This window comes from Protomyctophum parallelum (assembly GCF_964188405.1).
Source record: "Protomyctophum parallelum genome assembly, chromosome: 17".
Classification (NCBI taxonomy): domain Eukaryota; kingdom Metazoa; phylum Chordata; class Actinopteri; order Myctophiformes; family Myctophidae; genus Protomyctophum; species Protomyctophum parallelum.
This window is the reverse complement of record NC_139719.1, coordinates 4,532,847-4,547,356: the sequence shown is the minus strand read 5'-3', so window position 1 is coordinate 4,547,356 and position 14,510 is coordinate 4,532,847. Positions and strand designations below refer to the sequence as shown.

The window sequence follows — 14,510 nt, the reverse complement described above, 5'->3', positions numbered from 1 at the left end:
CAAATTAAATCAACATTAACATTCTGACCTGAGATCAGATTCATACGAGGTTTCCACTGGACCTGATGAACCCATTCTGACCTGAGATCAGATTCTAAAAATGTCAGTCGCTCTTCCATTTGTCAAAAATAGCAGACCTACAAGCTCGTATCGCGCCACTCGGTGGCGCGATATGAGCTTGTAGATCTGCTATTTTTCAATAGCTAAAGCATAACATGATGCTGACACCAAAATGGGTGCCCGGTCAGAATGGGTTAATGGGGTATTGGGGGTGTTTTTGAATTATTATCATAAACCTACACTGGGATATTTCACTTCAAATTAAATCAACATTAACAACAATATAAAAAAAAAGAAAATGAATGGAAAAAAATCGCGTCCCATCGTTTGTTTCATTTGAAAGTGAAACTAGAAAAAGTGCCCTTCTGGGCACAGGTCTCCACCAGGATAGGAATGTAGGACATTGCAGCTTGCCTTCATCTGGTGGTTGGATAAAAGGGCAACAAAAGTAAATCAGGATGGAGTCTGAGAAATCTGAAAGACCGGTTTCGTTGAATGGCTCTAGAGAGACTGTGTACCAATTTGCGTGATGTTTGGACAAAATCTGTAGGTGTACTGTGCAAAAACTTGTTTTGCACAAAGCGGCCTCCTGGTGGCGCTATAACAGGCCGTTCTGGAAAGTTTGGGGCAGAGGTTCATCGTTGGCATCCAGGGAGTGTGTGTGCAAAATTTGGCATCGACCGGGTTAACGGTGGCCGAGATTAGCTGCTCACGGACGCACACACACACACACACACACGGACGGACGGACACACGGACAGACGGACGGAGTGCAAAACATACTCTCCCCCCATGCCTTCGGCCTGGTGGAGACAATAACCCTATAACCTACATGGTGGTATATGTATGCATTCGAATGATCATCGTGAACCTACATGGGGGTACCAGGTGCAATCTGGCCCAGGTCCTCCTCTGTCATAGTGACGCTGGAGTTGAGCGCCGTGGGGGAGATGGCCTTGTAGAAGCTGCCGAACGTCTCCTCGTCGTCCAGGGTCATGACCTCCTTCTCCGTCTCTGCCGTCACCTCGATGGTGGACGTCCTGCTGGAACTCACGCCTGAACCCGCCGCCAGGGAGGAAATGGCAAGGAAACAGGAAGAGTCAACTGAGAATGCCTTGGAAGATGTTGCGATTTCATACCGTAACGTTTTAACCTCTTAACCCATTCTGACCCGAGATCAGATTCTAAAAATGTCTGTTTGAAAATGACAGTTTTCTAGAAAAAGCTATGTTTCTATGTCAGTCGTTCTTTGATTTTTCAAAAATAGCAGACCTACAAGCTCGTAGCGCGCCACTCGGTGGCGCGCTATGAGCTTGTAGATCTGCTATTTTTCAATAGCTAAAGCATAGCGTAAATGCTAACACCAAAAGGGGTCCCCGCCCACAATGGGTTAAAACCCCAGCATCCGTATTCTGGACGCTCACAAGAAAATAGCAGATGTACAATGCTCACAATGCATCACATTGTGAGCTGTAGATCTGCTATTTTCTGCGAAGATATTTATATGTACAACGGAAACAGAAACTGGGACAGAGCCCAGAGGGACTCCGGTTAACCAAGAATAGGGTTTCAGTGGCTAATCAGGGTTATGCCAATTCAAAGTCACACAGTGTAGTGTATTAACCCATTCTGACCTGAGATCAGATTCATATACGAGGTATCCACTGGACACACACTGGTCTGATTAACCCATTCTGACCCGAGATCAGATTCTAAAAATGTCAGTCGTTCTTCGATTAAAAAAAAATAGCAGACCTACAAGCTCTTAGAGCGCCACTCGGTGGCGCGCTATGAGCTTGTAGATCTGCTATTTTTAAATAGCTAAAGCATGACATGGTGCTAACACCAAAATGGGTTCCCGCGCAAAATACACCATGATATTCACTGAATGAAGTTGAATATATTATACATTAAGTTGAATATATTATATACAGTACGTGGCATATCCATTGGCTAGAGTGTTTTGATGCTGTAATACCAAGTAAATGTCTCATCTTTATTCACATGAATTATTAAATCACTAATATTCACTAAAATTGACTATAATTTCTGCACGGCGAATACAGGAAATTGAACTTTGGAACGAGGGTCACGTTATGGATGTGAAAGCCAAAAGTGGAAGTAACATCGAGTTCACCACTATAATGTCCTTTTCACTGGCAGCGATTTCAAAACGACAAGGAGCCAGACGGTACCTTTGTTATGGAGTTTGTCCAGGAAGGACTCGAGCTTGTCCAGCCTTTTATCCCCTTCCACCTTGACATCACTTCTCGTGGAGATCTCTGTCCAAAGCAAAGAACCAGGCAACAATGTTGCGTTAGCCGCTTTCACAACCTGGGGTCCCCATTTTGGGGCATGCCATTATTGTGCATGTGTTTTTTCACACATTTGAGCAATTTGTGAATCTGCAAGCTTGCATTACAACAAATAATGTGAGCTTGTAGATTTGCTTTTTTATTTAAAGGTTTTATGACATTCATTTTCATTTCTTTTTCTTTTTTTCTTTTAGGTTTTATGACCTCAATTACACCCAAAAAACCTGAACTTTGAACATTCAGTAGATTTTCTGTGGTCTGAAGTTTTCTTTGGGGTTTTTTGGGCCTTTTGAGCTACAATGAAAACAGGCAACACAGTGAAACAGTGACATCTGCTGGCAAATCCCATTGACATATATGGGATTTGCAGTAAGTGATGTCACTTACTGCCGGCAAATCAGAGCACCTGTTTGAGCCAGAAAACCCCAGATCACAGAAAATCTACTGAATGTTAAAAGTGCATGTTTTTTGGGTGCAATTGAGATTAGAAAACCTAAAAAAAAACAAGAACAATTCCAAAACCTTTTTTTTAATGTCACAATCCCTTTAAGCCTTTATTTGACTACAGTGACAGTGGAGAGAGTATGGGAAATGACAAAACAGCAAAAATGATCCGACCGGGCCTTTCCCGGCCTCGCTTTGTTCAGGGCAAAACATTTGACCATCTCAATTAGTATTTTTTTTTACATTTTGGAAAATACAAAATAGTTTTTTTATTTTATGGATAGCATCAAGTGAAGATGGACAGGAAAGAGGGAGAGAGAGAGAGAAGGGGAGAGACATGCAGTGGGTCGTCATGAACGGGACTCGAACACGCGACACGCCGTCAGGCATGCTATGCCTGGACCACTTGGGCCAGCGGGCGCCCCACAAAATAGGCTTAACCCATTCTGACCTGAGATCAGATTCTAAAAATGTCAGTCGCTCTTCGATTTTTCAAAAATAGCAGACCTACAAGCTCGTATCGCGCCACTCGGTGGCGCGATATGAGCTTGTAGATCTGCTATTTTTAAATAGCTAAAGCATGACATGATGCCGACACCAAAACGGGTTCCCGTACAGAATGGGTTAAGTAGTTATGTAAATTACTACTTGTAGATCAGCTATTTTCAAAATGTTGAAATAGTAATGAGAAAGGAAGAGTTTTGGACATACAAGGTTTCCAGCTGACAGCAACGATGTGTATTTTTCCAACAATTATCTGATATATTTATATCCCTAAAAAAAATATATATAAATATATATATATATATATATATATATACCAGTACCTTCTTGTGGCTTCACAGGTGTAGCAGAAGACTTCTTGAGGTGGATGAGAGGAGACTCATCTGACACCAGCCCTGGTGGAACACAACAACATCACCACGTCACTCTGAGATCAGATTCATACCAGGTTTCCACTGGACACACACTGGTCTGATTAACCCATTCCTGACCCGAGATCAGAAAAAATAGCAGACCTACAAGCTCATAGCGCGCCACTCGGTGGCGCGCTATGAGCTTGTAGATCTGCTAATTTTCAATAGCTAAAGCACGACATGATGCTGACACCAAAATGGGTTCCCGTTCAGAATGGGATAAACTTCCACGGCACTGACAAAGTACAAAAGATACATAGATTAGATTCATACTGATGTCATTCTTTCATTGGCTGACGATGTGTCATATAATTATAGCCCTTGGGGTATTTTACATCAGTGTACATTTGCTCATTGTGTCATTTGTCTGCAGAACAGGACACTTCCGACACACAGACTGTGCAGACTGTTGGGTTGAACTGGGGTCAGTTAGGATTCCCAGATGTCCTCTCTATGCCCACTCAGCTATGGCCACCGTGTCCTGTAATTGAGTCTGTAATTTGCAATAATTTGACAAAGATCTGCAGATTTCCTGCACATTCCTGTTGTATGATATTATGACTCACTATCTACCGCATAGTGTTGTGTAGTTTCAATGTCCACAGGACTACAAAGACCATTGCAAGGATGCGGTCATTAGTTGTAAATGTAAGCACTTCTAGAGTAGTGGTTCCCAAACGTTTTAGCCCGCGACCCAAAACGGAAATTAAACATTCTCCCGGGACCCACACTAGTGAAAATAGCAGATCTACAAGCTCACAACGCACCACTCCGCTTCGCGCTTCGTTGTGAGCTTGTACTGTAGATCTGCAATTTTCACTACTAAACATTTGTTTTCTAATCCAATTCCTGGAATTTCTTCGATTTTTCTTTTCTTTCTTCCTGAAATGATTGAACTTTTTTTTTTTTGAACGACTGACATTTTTAGAATCTGATCTCTGGTCAGAATGGGTTAATCAGACCAGTGTGTGTCCAGTGGAAACCTCGTATGAATCTGATCTCAGGTCAGAATGGGCTAGAGTAGACCACATCACTGGTCCACGTTGAACAGAACACACTAATGCACAGATAATGTATCGGAAGATGCAGAGCAGTGTTGTTTTTGGCAGCGAATTTCTATTTTAGTTTTAGTCATAGTCTCCTGAATAGTTTTCACTTAGTCTTAGTCACATTTTAGTCACCTGGAATGTATTAGTGTTAGTCTAGTTTTAGTCGACTAAATGTCATAAGATTTTAGTCAACTAAATCTACAGGTGATTTAGTTGACTAAAATTTATTTTTGCGGGCCTTGTTGCCGTCATAATGACTTATTTTGCACTTGCTGATCGGCTATTTTCAGCATGCAACCAAGTGTAAAATGACTTATACTGGATCTCTTGTCCACTAGTCCCTTCCTAACATTTTAGTCTAGTTTTTATTTGTTGACGAAATTGTCAGTATATTTAGTCTTAGTTTTAGTCACCATAGCATAGTTTTAATTTAGTTTCCATTCAGTTTTCTTCAGTGGAAAAGGTAGTCGACGAACATTTTTCGTCTTAGTTTTAGTCGACGAAAACAACACTGATGCAGAGTGAGATGGTTACACCATGGCTCATCAGACAGAGAGAGAGAGAGAGAGAGAGAGTTACTGTGGCTCTACCTCTCTTGGCCATGCGTCCAGCCACAGTGAACTGCGTGGAGTCATTGGCGGCTCCTTTCCCTCGGCTCTTCCACGCCTCTTCCTTCTCCTGCAGGATCTTCATCCGGTCGGCCAGAGACGTCTTGGTCTCCACGTCGGAGCTGGACTTCTGACACACACCGACACAACATGACACCCATCACTCTTACTGGCATTGGCATTGTCAAACTACTGACGCTACAATCCTGGATTTATTTTTAAAGAGATACTCTTTGTGTCTCCATAGGGTACCACTGCAGCTCATCAAATGTATCGGCTTATAGGAACGTGCCAAAAACAAAACAAAATGTCAACTAATTCACGTCTAGATGGGTTGCGTAATCGGTCGGAAAAAAGTCACTTTAATGAATAAAACATCATTTTAACCAATCTGTATGGCCAACACAATGAAACTAGCACATCTGCAGTGTTTGGTGGTGGTCTCCCTATACTCTTCCTTTGAGAAATATAGACCCTCACGCTGGTGGTGGGTACTAGGGCACCTACTGGTTTGGATGTCAGTGAAGTAAATTTAAGCATAGTATATGCACCAGACATGCATTATTAGATTATTATTCAGCATAGTATATAGGGCTTAAGTGGTTAAACAAGTGGTTAAATAAAGCAAAATGAATAAATGCAGTCAGTAATGGGCCATCCACAACCATTTTCTTTTTTTTTTACCACTTTCCATTGTATTCATTGAGCGATAGAGAGAGTTTTGTGTTTTGTGTTTGTGGACAAACACAAAACAAAGACTCCCGCCTGCTGGGACTGACGGAAGGGAAATGTAATGTAGCAACATGACAAAGATCTGCTGATTTCTGCACTATGTACTGTATATAAACGCTGAGAGAAAAACCACCCACTCTGTACTTCATCAGTCAAAACTCATTCTTACCATCAAAAACACGATCAACTTTGGGTCTCGGTAGAAAAACAGAGAGAGATAAAGAGAAAATAAAAGACCCCAAAACATAACTGTGGACTGTGGTTCATCCATCAAACACGTGTCTGTTGGCCATTTCTCACAGTGATTTACTCCGCCTGATGTTTCTTGAATTCCACCATTAACCCATTCTGACCCGAGATCAGATTCTAGAAATGTCAGTCGTTCTTCGATTTTTCAAAAATAGCAGACCTACAAGCTCGTATCGCGCCACTCGGTGGCGCGATATGAGCTTGTAGATCTGCTATTTTTCAATAGCTAAAGCATAACATGATGCTGACACCAAAATGGGTGCCCGGTCAGAATGGGTTAAAAATGCATTACCATGGCTGTACTCCGGAGGCTCCCCGGTTCCCACTGCAGCCCAGGAGCACTTTCACAGTTATTAATGATATATTCCACTGTTTAAATGTCCACGACGTGTTTTTACTGTATTTACAGCGGCTGCCGTCGTTTACGCTTTCGCCGACGACAAAGCTATTCATGGGATCTAACCCATTCTGACCTGAGATCAGATTCAGCTTCTGGCTTTAACCCATTCTGACCTGAGATCAGATTCATACGAGGTTTCCGCCGGACACACACTGGTCTGATGAACCCATTCTGACCTGAGATCAGATTAAAAAAATGTCAGTCGTTCTTCGATTTTTCAAAAATAGCAGACCTACAAGCTCGTATCGCGCCACTCGGTGGCGCGATATGAGCTTGTAGATCTGCTATTTTTAAATAGCTAAAGCATAACATGATGCTTGCTGACACCAAAATGGATGCCCGGTCAGAATGGGCTAATATACCAGGCCTGCCGATTCCTGAACCAAGACAGCCTATGGACGCAAGCAGCAACCACAGCAGAGGAGACAGATATGCGTTCTGTCGTTTGATTAATGGGGAATGTAATGACACATTTTGCTCAATCAAACCATGTCGCTAAATTGTCTCGGGCTGAGAAATATAAAACACATGGCTCCGCCGCTGCAAACAAAATGAAACAATGGGGGAAGAAGTGGTGAAGAAACAGTTGCATAAGCTTCATTTCATATTACAAATAACAGATGTTCAAGCTAACACGCTAGGTAACTTGTGTCGCGCCGCGACACGGTGTCGGCTTGTAGATCCAACTAGTTTCGCTCATTCTGAAGTGGTTAACGTGAATCACAAAGGATACGGGTAAAGATAATAAGATACATAAATCCCTGGCACAAAACATTTTAACCCATTCTGACCGGGCACCCATTTTGGTGTCAGCATCATGTCATGCTTTAGCTATTGAAAAATAGCAGATCCACAAGCTCATAGCGCGCCACCGAGTGGCGCGATACGAGCTTGTAGGTCTGCTATTTTTGAAAAATCGAAGAGCGACTGACATTTTTAGAATCTGATCTCAGGTCAGAATGGGTTCATCAGACCAGTGTGTGTGTCCGGCGGAAACCTCGTATGAATCTGATCTCAGGTCAGAATGGGTTAAGATGGGGGGTCCGCGGCCAAATACATGGCACATTTTGCAGGGGGTCCTTATTTGCTCCTTGGCACAAAAAAGTTTGAGAAGCCCTGATTTATGTGTAGAATCGGCCTAAGGTCTTAATGGGTAAAGGGGAGCAGGACAGCCATGTGATGGATGGGTGTGATGGGGGGGGGGGGGGGGGGGCTGCTCCTCAGAAGCACTCATCAAAGTGGCTGTAGAGACTGTTGATCTGGGGAGGTCTGCTCACGCTCACGTAGCTGAGCTCAGGGCTCTGAAGAGGCAGCGTAAACAGTCAAAGATGTCAGCGAGCGGCGTGACAAGAGGCCAACAGCGATGGATTACGTGATGAATCCACAGCTGAGGCCACGATGTCAACGCGGATTGAGAACAGCAGTGGTGAGGCGTGACAACAGTAAGCTCTCTGCCATTAACCCATTCTGACCTGAGATCAGATTCATACGAGGTTTTCCACTGGACACACACTGGTCTGATGAACCCATTCTGACCCGAGATCAGATTCTAAAAATGTCAGTCGTTCTTCGATTTTTCAAAAATGGCAGACCTACAAGCTCGTATCGCGCCACTCGGTGGCGCGATATGAGCTTGTAGATCTGCTATTTTTCAATATCTAAAGCATAACATGATGCTGACACCAAAATGGGTGCCCGTTCAGAATGGGTTAAAGTGGTTTTACTAAACACAATTAGCGTCACTTTTCATGATTAGTAACAGGCTCTTGGCTTCATAAAAAATAAAAAATGCTGACGTCTTCTAGAGACTCAATAAATATAATATTTTTAGTAATTCCTGTAGACCTGTCCATTAGGCTTTTTTCATATATAACGGTAACCTAAACGTTATAATGAAAACATATATAGATATAGAAACTGTTCTCTGTAGACTAGAGGACCTTAGGAAAACATTAACTCCAAGTTAAAGGTTTTATGACATTCATTTTTCTTTTTCGTTTTTCTTTTAGGTTTTATGACCTCAATTACACCCCAAAATCCTGAACTTTGAACATTCAGTGGATTTTCTGTGGTCTGGAGTTTTCTTTGGGGTTTGGAAGCCTTTTGAGCTACAATGAAAACAGGCAAGACAGTGAAAACAGTGACATCTGCTGGCAAATCCCATTGACATATATGGGATTTGCAGGCTCTTACATCACAAACTGCCGGCCAGACCACAGAAAGTCTACTGAATGTTAAAAGTTCAGGTTTTTTGGGTGCAATTGAGCTTAGAAAACCTAAAAAATAAGAACAATTCCAAAACTTTTTTTTAATGTCACAATCCCTTTAATACATGAATAACTATTACTTTTTAGGATTCCAATTCCAAAAGATGCACCACATTTTTAGTAGCATGCTACTTTTGTCTGTCACAGTAGTATGATGAAGTAGGCCGTAGTAGGGCATTCATTTACGAAAAGAACAGTCATAATCACAAGTCAAATGTCTGAGATTTTTATGAATATCATTTATCTATTGCGTCAACTGGCCCCAAAAAGTGTTGTTAAAAAGATAATTCCCGACATTCCCGAAGTTTGATCCCTGCACGGCTGCACCAACAACCGATGTATCCATTTATAGTAACCACTGCCTAATCAGAATTCATTGCATGTTACTTACTCGTGATGACATTCTCGACTAAATGCAATTCACCGTACACGCAAACGTGCATGCATTACATGAAATGGAGGCCCCTGTACTGTACACTGTACATACAGTAGCAGTACTAGATGCTGTTGGAGATAATGCCTCTGCTCCATGACTGGATCCTTTCACTTTAACTCTGAGCTTCAATAATGGTCATAATAGGTCTGAGGAATCTTAAGTGCTGGTTTGACCATATATGAATGCAAGAACATGCAGAAGTGTGCAAACAGTATATAGACCTACATCATGCTTCTGTTTCTCTTCACTGTGAGAGAGAGACACACAAACACACACACACACACACACACACACACACACACACACACACACACACACACACACACACACACACACACACACACACACACACACACACACACACACACACACACACACACACACACACACACACACACACACAGTACTATCTATAACAAATACACAGTGCAGGCATAACAGACTGCAGGGCAGCCGTACTGAGTGGTGTTTGTTTTCAGTCCCATCAAAAATAAATGAACACACAGCAGTACAGTTGGAGTGTCCATTATGGTGCCACTATCTCTAAGGCACACACGCTCACAAACACTGCCAAGCCCCCCCCCCGTTAAAGCCAGAAGCTCAGCTCTGCTGAAGCTCAGCTCTGGCTATAACGAGTCTGGAGTCTATCAGAGAGGGGAAATACCTTGGCCTGACAGGACCCAAGAGACAGGAGAGGAGAGGAGCGCGGAGCCGAGGCACTGGGCCTCAAAACGCCCCACAGGAAACCACTTTACTCTGCCCTGCTTCACTACAGGCAGCGCCCCGGGCCAAAACCACAGACACAGATATCTACCATACAACCACAATCGTGTAATGAAAAGCAAATAGTGTTGTCAACGCCGAGGTGTGCGCGGGTTCGGAGATGAGAGTGATCACAGCTCGGATACAGAGAGAGACAAAGGAAAAAAAGAGCTTGTGTCAAGGAGGACCATGCGAAAAGGTATATATATATAATATACATGCAAGACACATTTACTTACAGTGCACATGCAGGCACGCGCGCACACACACACACGCACTCACCTGAAGAGACTAGCATAGGTTGACGGGTGGGTGGCAAAGTCAAAAGGGTATATAAGGTAGAGCCTGGAGGTGAAGGCTGGAGAGGAAAAGGAAGGAAACTGGGGGGGGGGAAGAGGAGGAAGGGCGAGGTAGGGCTGGAGAGGAAAAGAGGAAGAGGAGGGCAGCTTAGAGATCCATCCTAGAGAGTCCCAGCTGGAGTGAAGAGAGTTTCCAGCATGGGTAGATCAAAGAAGCAATGAGGGGGGTCATTTGAAACCTATACTGTGATATCCTTACGTGTTAAATGGACACTGAAGATTTGACTATCTAGGTCAGACTACTAAAAAGGGAAAGACCAGATTTTGACCATCCAAAACATAAACGGTGCGTCTGTACTCACACTGTGACCATAATGCGCTTACTATACTAACGAGGTGATTGGAAACCCCAGTAGTCGTGGTGCAAGCGCAAAATGTGATGCAATGCGAACTGATTAACGGAAACAATGGGCAACGCCGGCTAATTACAACGTATGTTCTGTAGGACTATGTAAGGGTTGGGAAACAAATAAGAACATGCATTATTAGGAGTACGACATTTGCTCTACCACAGAAAGAACTCTTGAACATGAACGGGCAGATGATACCGCAAACTGTGCCTTTAAAAATAGCAAGAGGCCTCTGGCACACATCACCATTACCCTGTGTATATGCCACCCCCCACCCCCCCACCACCACCCACCCACCCGTAAGTGCATTCATTATCTCCAAGACATTTCCCGGGAAGCAACACACTAGGGACATAATTTTCAACCAGCCGTCTCAAGTTGTGATGGCTGACAGTGCCCAAAGGGGACCTGCAGGGCCGGGACACAACAATTGGTTCTCATGGCTTACAGGGGGGATTGTGAATAATAGCAATGAGGTCACCGTTATTGTACTCAGGCCAAAAAATAAAAAAAATAAAAAAAGGAATAGTCATGGACTGTGAACAGCACCGTGGACTGTGAACACTGAACAGCACCGTGGACAGATGTCAGGCACATGACTCTCATACCTGAAGCATGACCTGCACATGTTCAGTGAACGACATTGGTTCTTTTTGCCTGCGCGGCGAGAGCCTTTGACGTAAAGTGTGTGGTAAAGCTTCAGGTTGCCAGTAAAAACAAAAAAAAAGTGACGGCTTATTATAAACAGCTGTCGCTCAAAAGGAAAAAACGCCCACATTTTTTGGGGAATATAATTTCCAATAACAAGGCCTTTGCTTCATTGAAACATATGAGTTGTGAAAAGAAAAGACTTTGAAAATGTTGTAACGGGAAACATCTGGAGCGGGTGGGAGAAGGTGGCCATGGTGCGTGCCATGCAGTCCTCAGACAGTGCAACGCCCCAGCTTTGTATGAGACCAGGCTCCAGTTTGTCCTTAATGTAAAAAAACGTGCTTTCCTAATGCGAGATCCTTCTCGTTACAGACGGATGCAGGGGCAATAGACCCCTGCACAACAAGTTTCAGGATAGTCACTAAAACACGTGTTTTTCTTGGCAATCAATTAAATCTGCAAGCAAAACGAGGAAACTCTTCTTATGGGTAAAATGACCTAATGCTTATTATTTTCATACAGGTGAATTGTAGGTCACCACTGCATTACATAGTTTGCCAAAGCATGTCGTATATACAGCACCAATATCAGCGTATTTCAGTAGCACTGTGCGTTCCGGACCAATGACACTGGCAATGATCTTTGACAGATTAAAAGAACAAATCCACAAACATTTTTGGAAGGCGAGCTTGGCCTTTCCTCAGGCGTACCCAATTAGGAGCATTTTTTTGGTGCAGTGAGTGGAATAGCGCTGAGTTTATGGTTTTAGCATTGGATTTGTCATAAGGAGACGGCCAGTACAGATGACTTCATTTTTCGGTATTCAGCTGACAATTTGCGGGGATTTGTTTGGAATTTCTTTGCTGTCTGCAAAACGTTTAAGATGTGCCTTTGCCAGACTATACGAGTGGATTTATCCTACGGTTAGCTCATCATTGGAAGGCAGATGAGCTCAAACCAAAATCCCTCAAGAGAATCGCTGATGTCGCTCGACATCAAGCCAAGAAGTGGGTCCTCGTACGTAAATAAACGTGACACGATTCGCCTCAAACAAAACAACCAATTTAAAAAGCAAGCTTGGTCAACAATGGCCATGGAAGAATTGCAGTGCAGATTGCCTGTGAGATCTGAATAAGAAACAGATCGAGTGGGAGAAGCTTTTAAAAGGGAAGGCATTCTTGTTGGTGAAATAGTAACGGAGGGTGAGGAACAACCCATGCAACAGATGTGCCCACAGAGAACACCCAAAACACCAGTGTGGTGGTGGTGGAGGTACGTAGTGTGGGATTTTATTTTTATGGGGCGGAGGCGTGCTCCCCTCGCTGGGAGAGTGGCTTTAAGCTGCGGATCTCTGGATTTGGCATCAACGCCACTCCCAAATCCTCCTCCTTTTACAAGTCCTCCACCCCCAAGTCCTGCCTCCCCACCCCCACCTCCCACTCGGGAGGAAAACGAGCTGATTCAGCCAGAGGAGGGGAGAAAAGCATACCGCTCTCTGTCTCCTGCACGCAGCCGGCCTCCCCTCATCACCAGCAATGACTCATTCATTCCTCTAACTGTGGGGAAGCCTCAACATGTGGTCAGAGTCATCAGTGTCTTAAATAAAATGAGAGGTACCCCTGTACTATTTATCATGCCTCTCACACTGACAGACTCGGGACCAAACCTAGCACCTTGTTATTAGAAAAGTGTCTATTTTGATGCGCTTGTATTAACCCGCTGTTGATGGTGCTATTCCAACACACAGCAATACAAGGGGGGGGGTCAGGGTTGGGGTCTATACCTTTTTCTTCCAGGCGTTCTCTGCGTCATGAAGCTGGTTGAAGCGATCAGCCAGGGACTTCTGGACACTTCTGTAGGCTTGGCTTCTTCAGTTTGCTCTTCCACTCTTCTTCTCCGCCAGTTAACTCCGTCATTCTGCAAATAGAGCAGGATAACAGACACTTTAGTCCAGTCAAAGGAAGATTTGTCGCTTTTTTTTTTTTTTTTTTTTTACTTCTAGGCAGCCCTCCTACAGTGTGTACAGTATGTCCTTTCATTACTGTAGTATATCAGATTGATTTGGGATAATCTTCTTTTGTAGAGGCTGATGAATGGATTTAAGCTGGCTCTGAAGTTCCTTGCACATTGGGAAGGGTTCCAGAAGTCTTAATTTGGGGTGAGAGCTGTCTTCCTGTGATCTCTGAGAAACTTCCAACCACTCATCCTCGGAGAAGCCCCCCCCCCCCCCCCCCCCCCCCCCCCCCCCCCACCCGCAGTAGATAAAACCGCCAACACATCTCCAAATGGCAAGCAGCACAATCCTGGGAAAAGTTGTGTAGCTCTGGGATCACAAAGGAAACAAATCCCCAGGACTTTTCTGTGTTATCCTTTTAGCCATTTAGCCAAGTGTTTTACTATAGAGCTGTGCCGTTTACAATTTTGACTAATAAAAGTATTCAATCAACCAAAACCAAAACACCCCTCTCCCCCCAAAAAATCCCATCTACCTCACTCCCATCAGTTTACCTCACACTTTCATATTATACATAAAGCTAAAAGAATCGCAACCGTGTGAACTGAGCGGTGCAGGCTACTCAACAAAAAGTTGACTTAATTTATGTTCATTAATTTGTACATAGATGCTCTTCAACCCTGAACGGGAACCCGTTTTGGTGTCAGCATCATGTTATGCTTTAGCTATTGAAAAAATAGCAGATCTACAAGCTCATAGCGCGCCACCGAGTGGCGCGCTATGAGCTTGCAGGTCTGCTATTTTTGAAAAACTCGAAGAACGACTGACATTTTAGAATCTGATCTCAGGTCAGAATGGGTTAATCAGACCAGTGTGTGTCCAGTGGAAACCTTGTATGAATCTGATCTCAGGTCAGAATGGGTTAACCCATTCTGACCGGGCACCCATTTTGGTGTT

At 43.6% G+C, this 14,510-nt stretch overlaps 1 protein-coding gene across 1 annotated transcript in view; it reads right to left on the bottom strand.

Moving 5' to 3' along the window:
- svild (supervillin d) overlaps positions 1-14,510 on the bottom strand; it is a 96,584-nt gene that overhangs the window by 22,285 nt on the left and 59,789 nt on the right. Inside the window, exons 14-18 of the mRNA XM_083787412.1 lie at positions 13,383-13,452; positions 5,376-5,523; positions 3,647-3,718; positions 2,256-2,342; positions 936-1,116 (exon numbers count right to left, since the gene is read on the bottom strand). Of these exons, the coding sequence (XP_083643538.1) occupies positions 936-1,116; positions 2,256-2,342; positions 3,647-3,718; positions 5,376-5,523; positions 13,383-13,452 (558 nt within the window). The remainder of the gene's footprint in view (positions 1-935; positions 1,117-2,255; positions 2,343-3,646; positions 3,719-5,375; positions 5,524-13,382; positions 13,453-14,510) is intronic.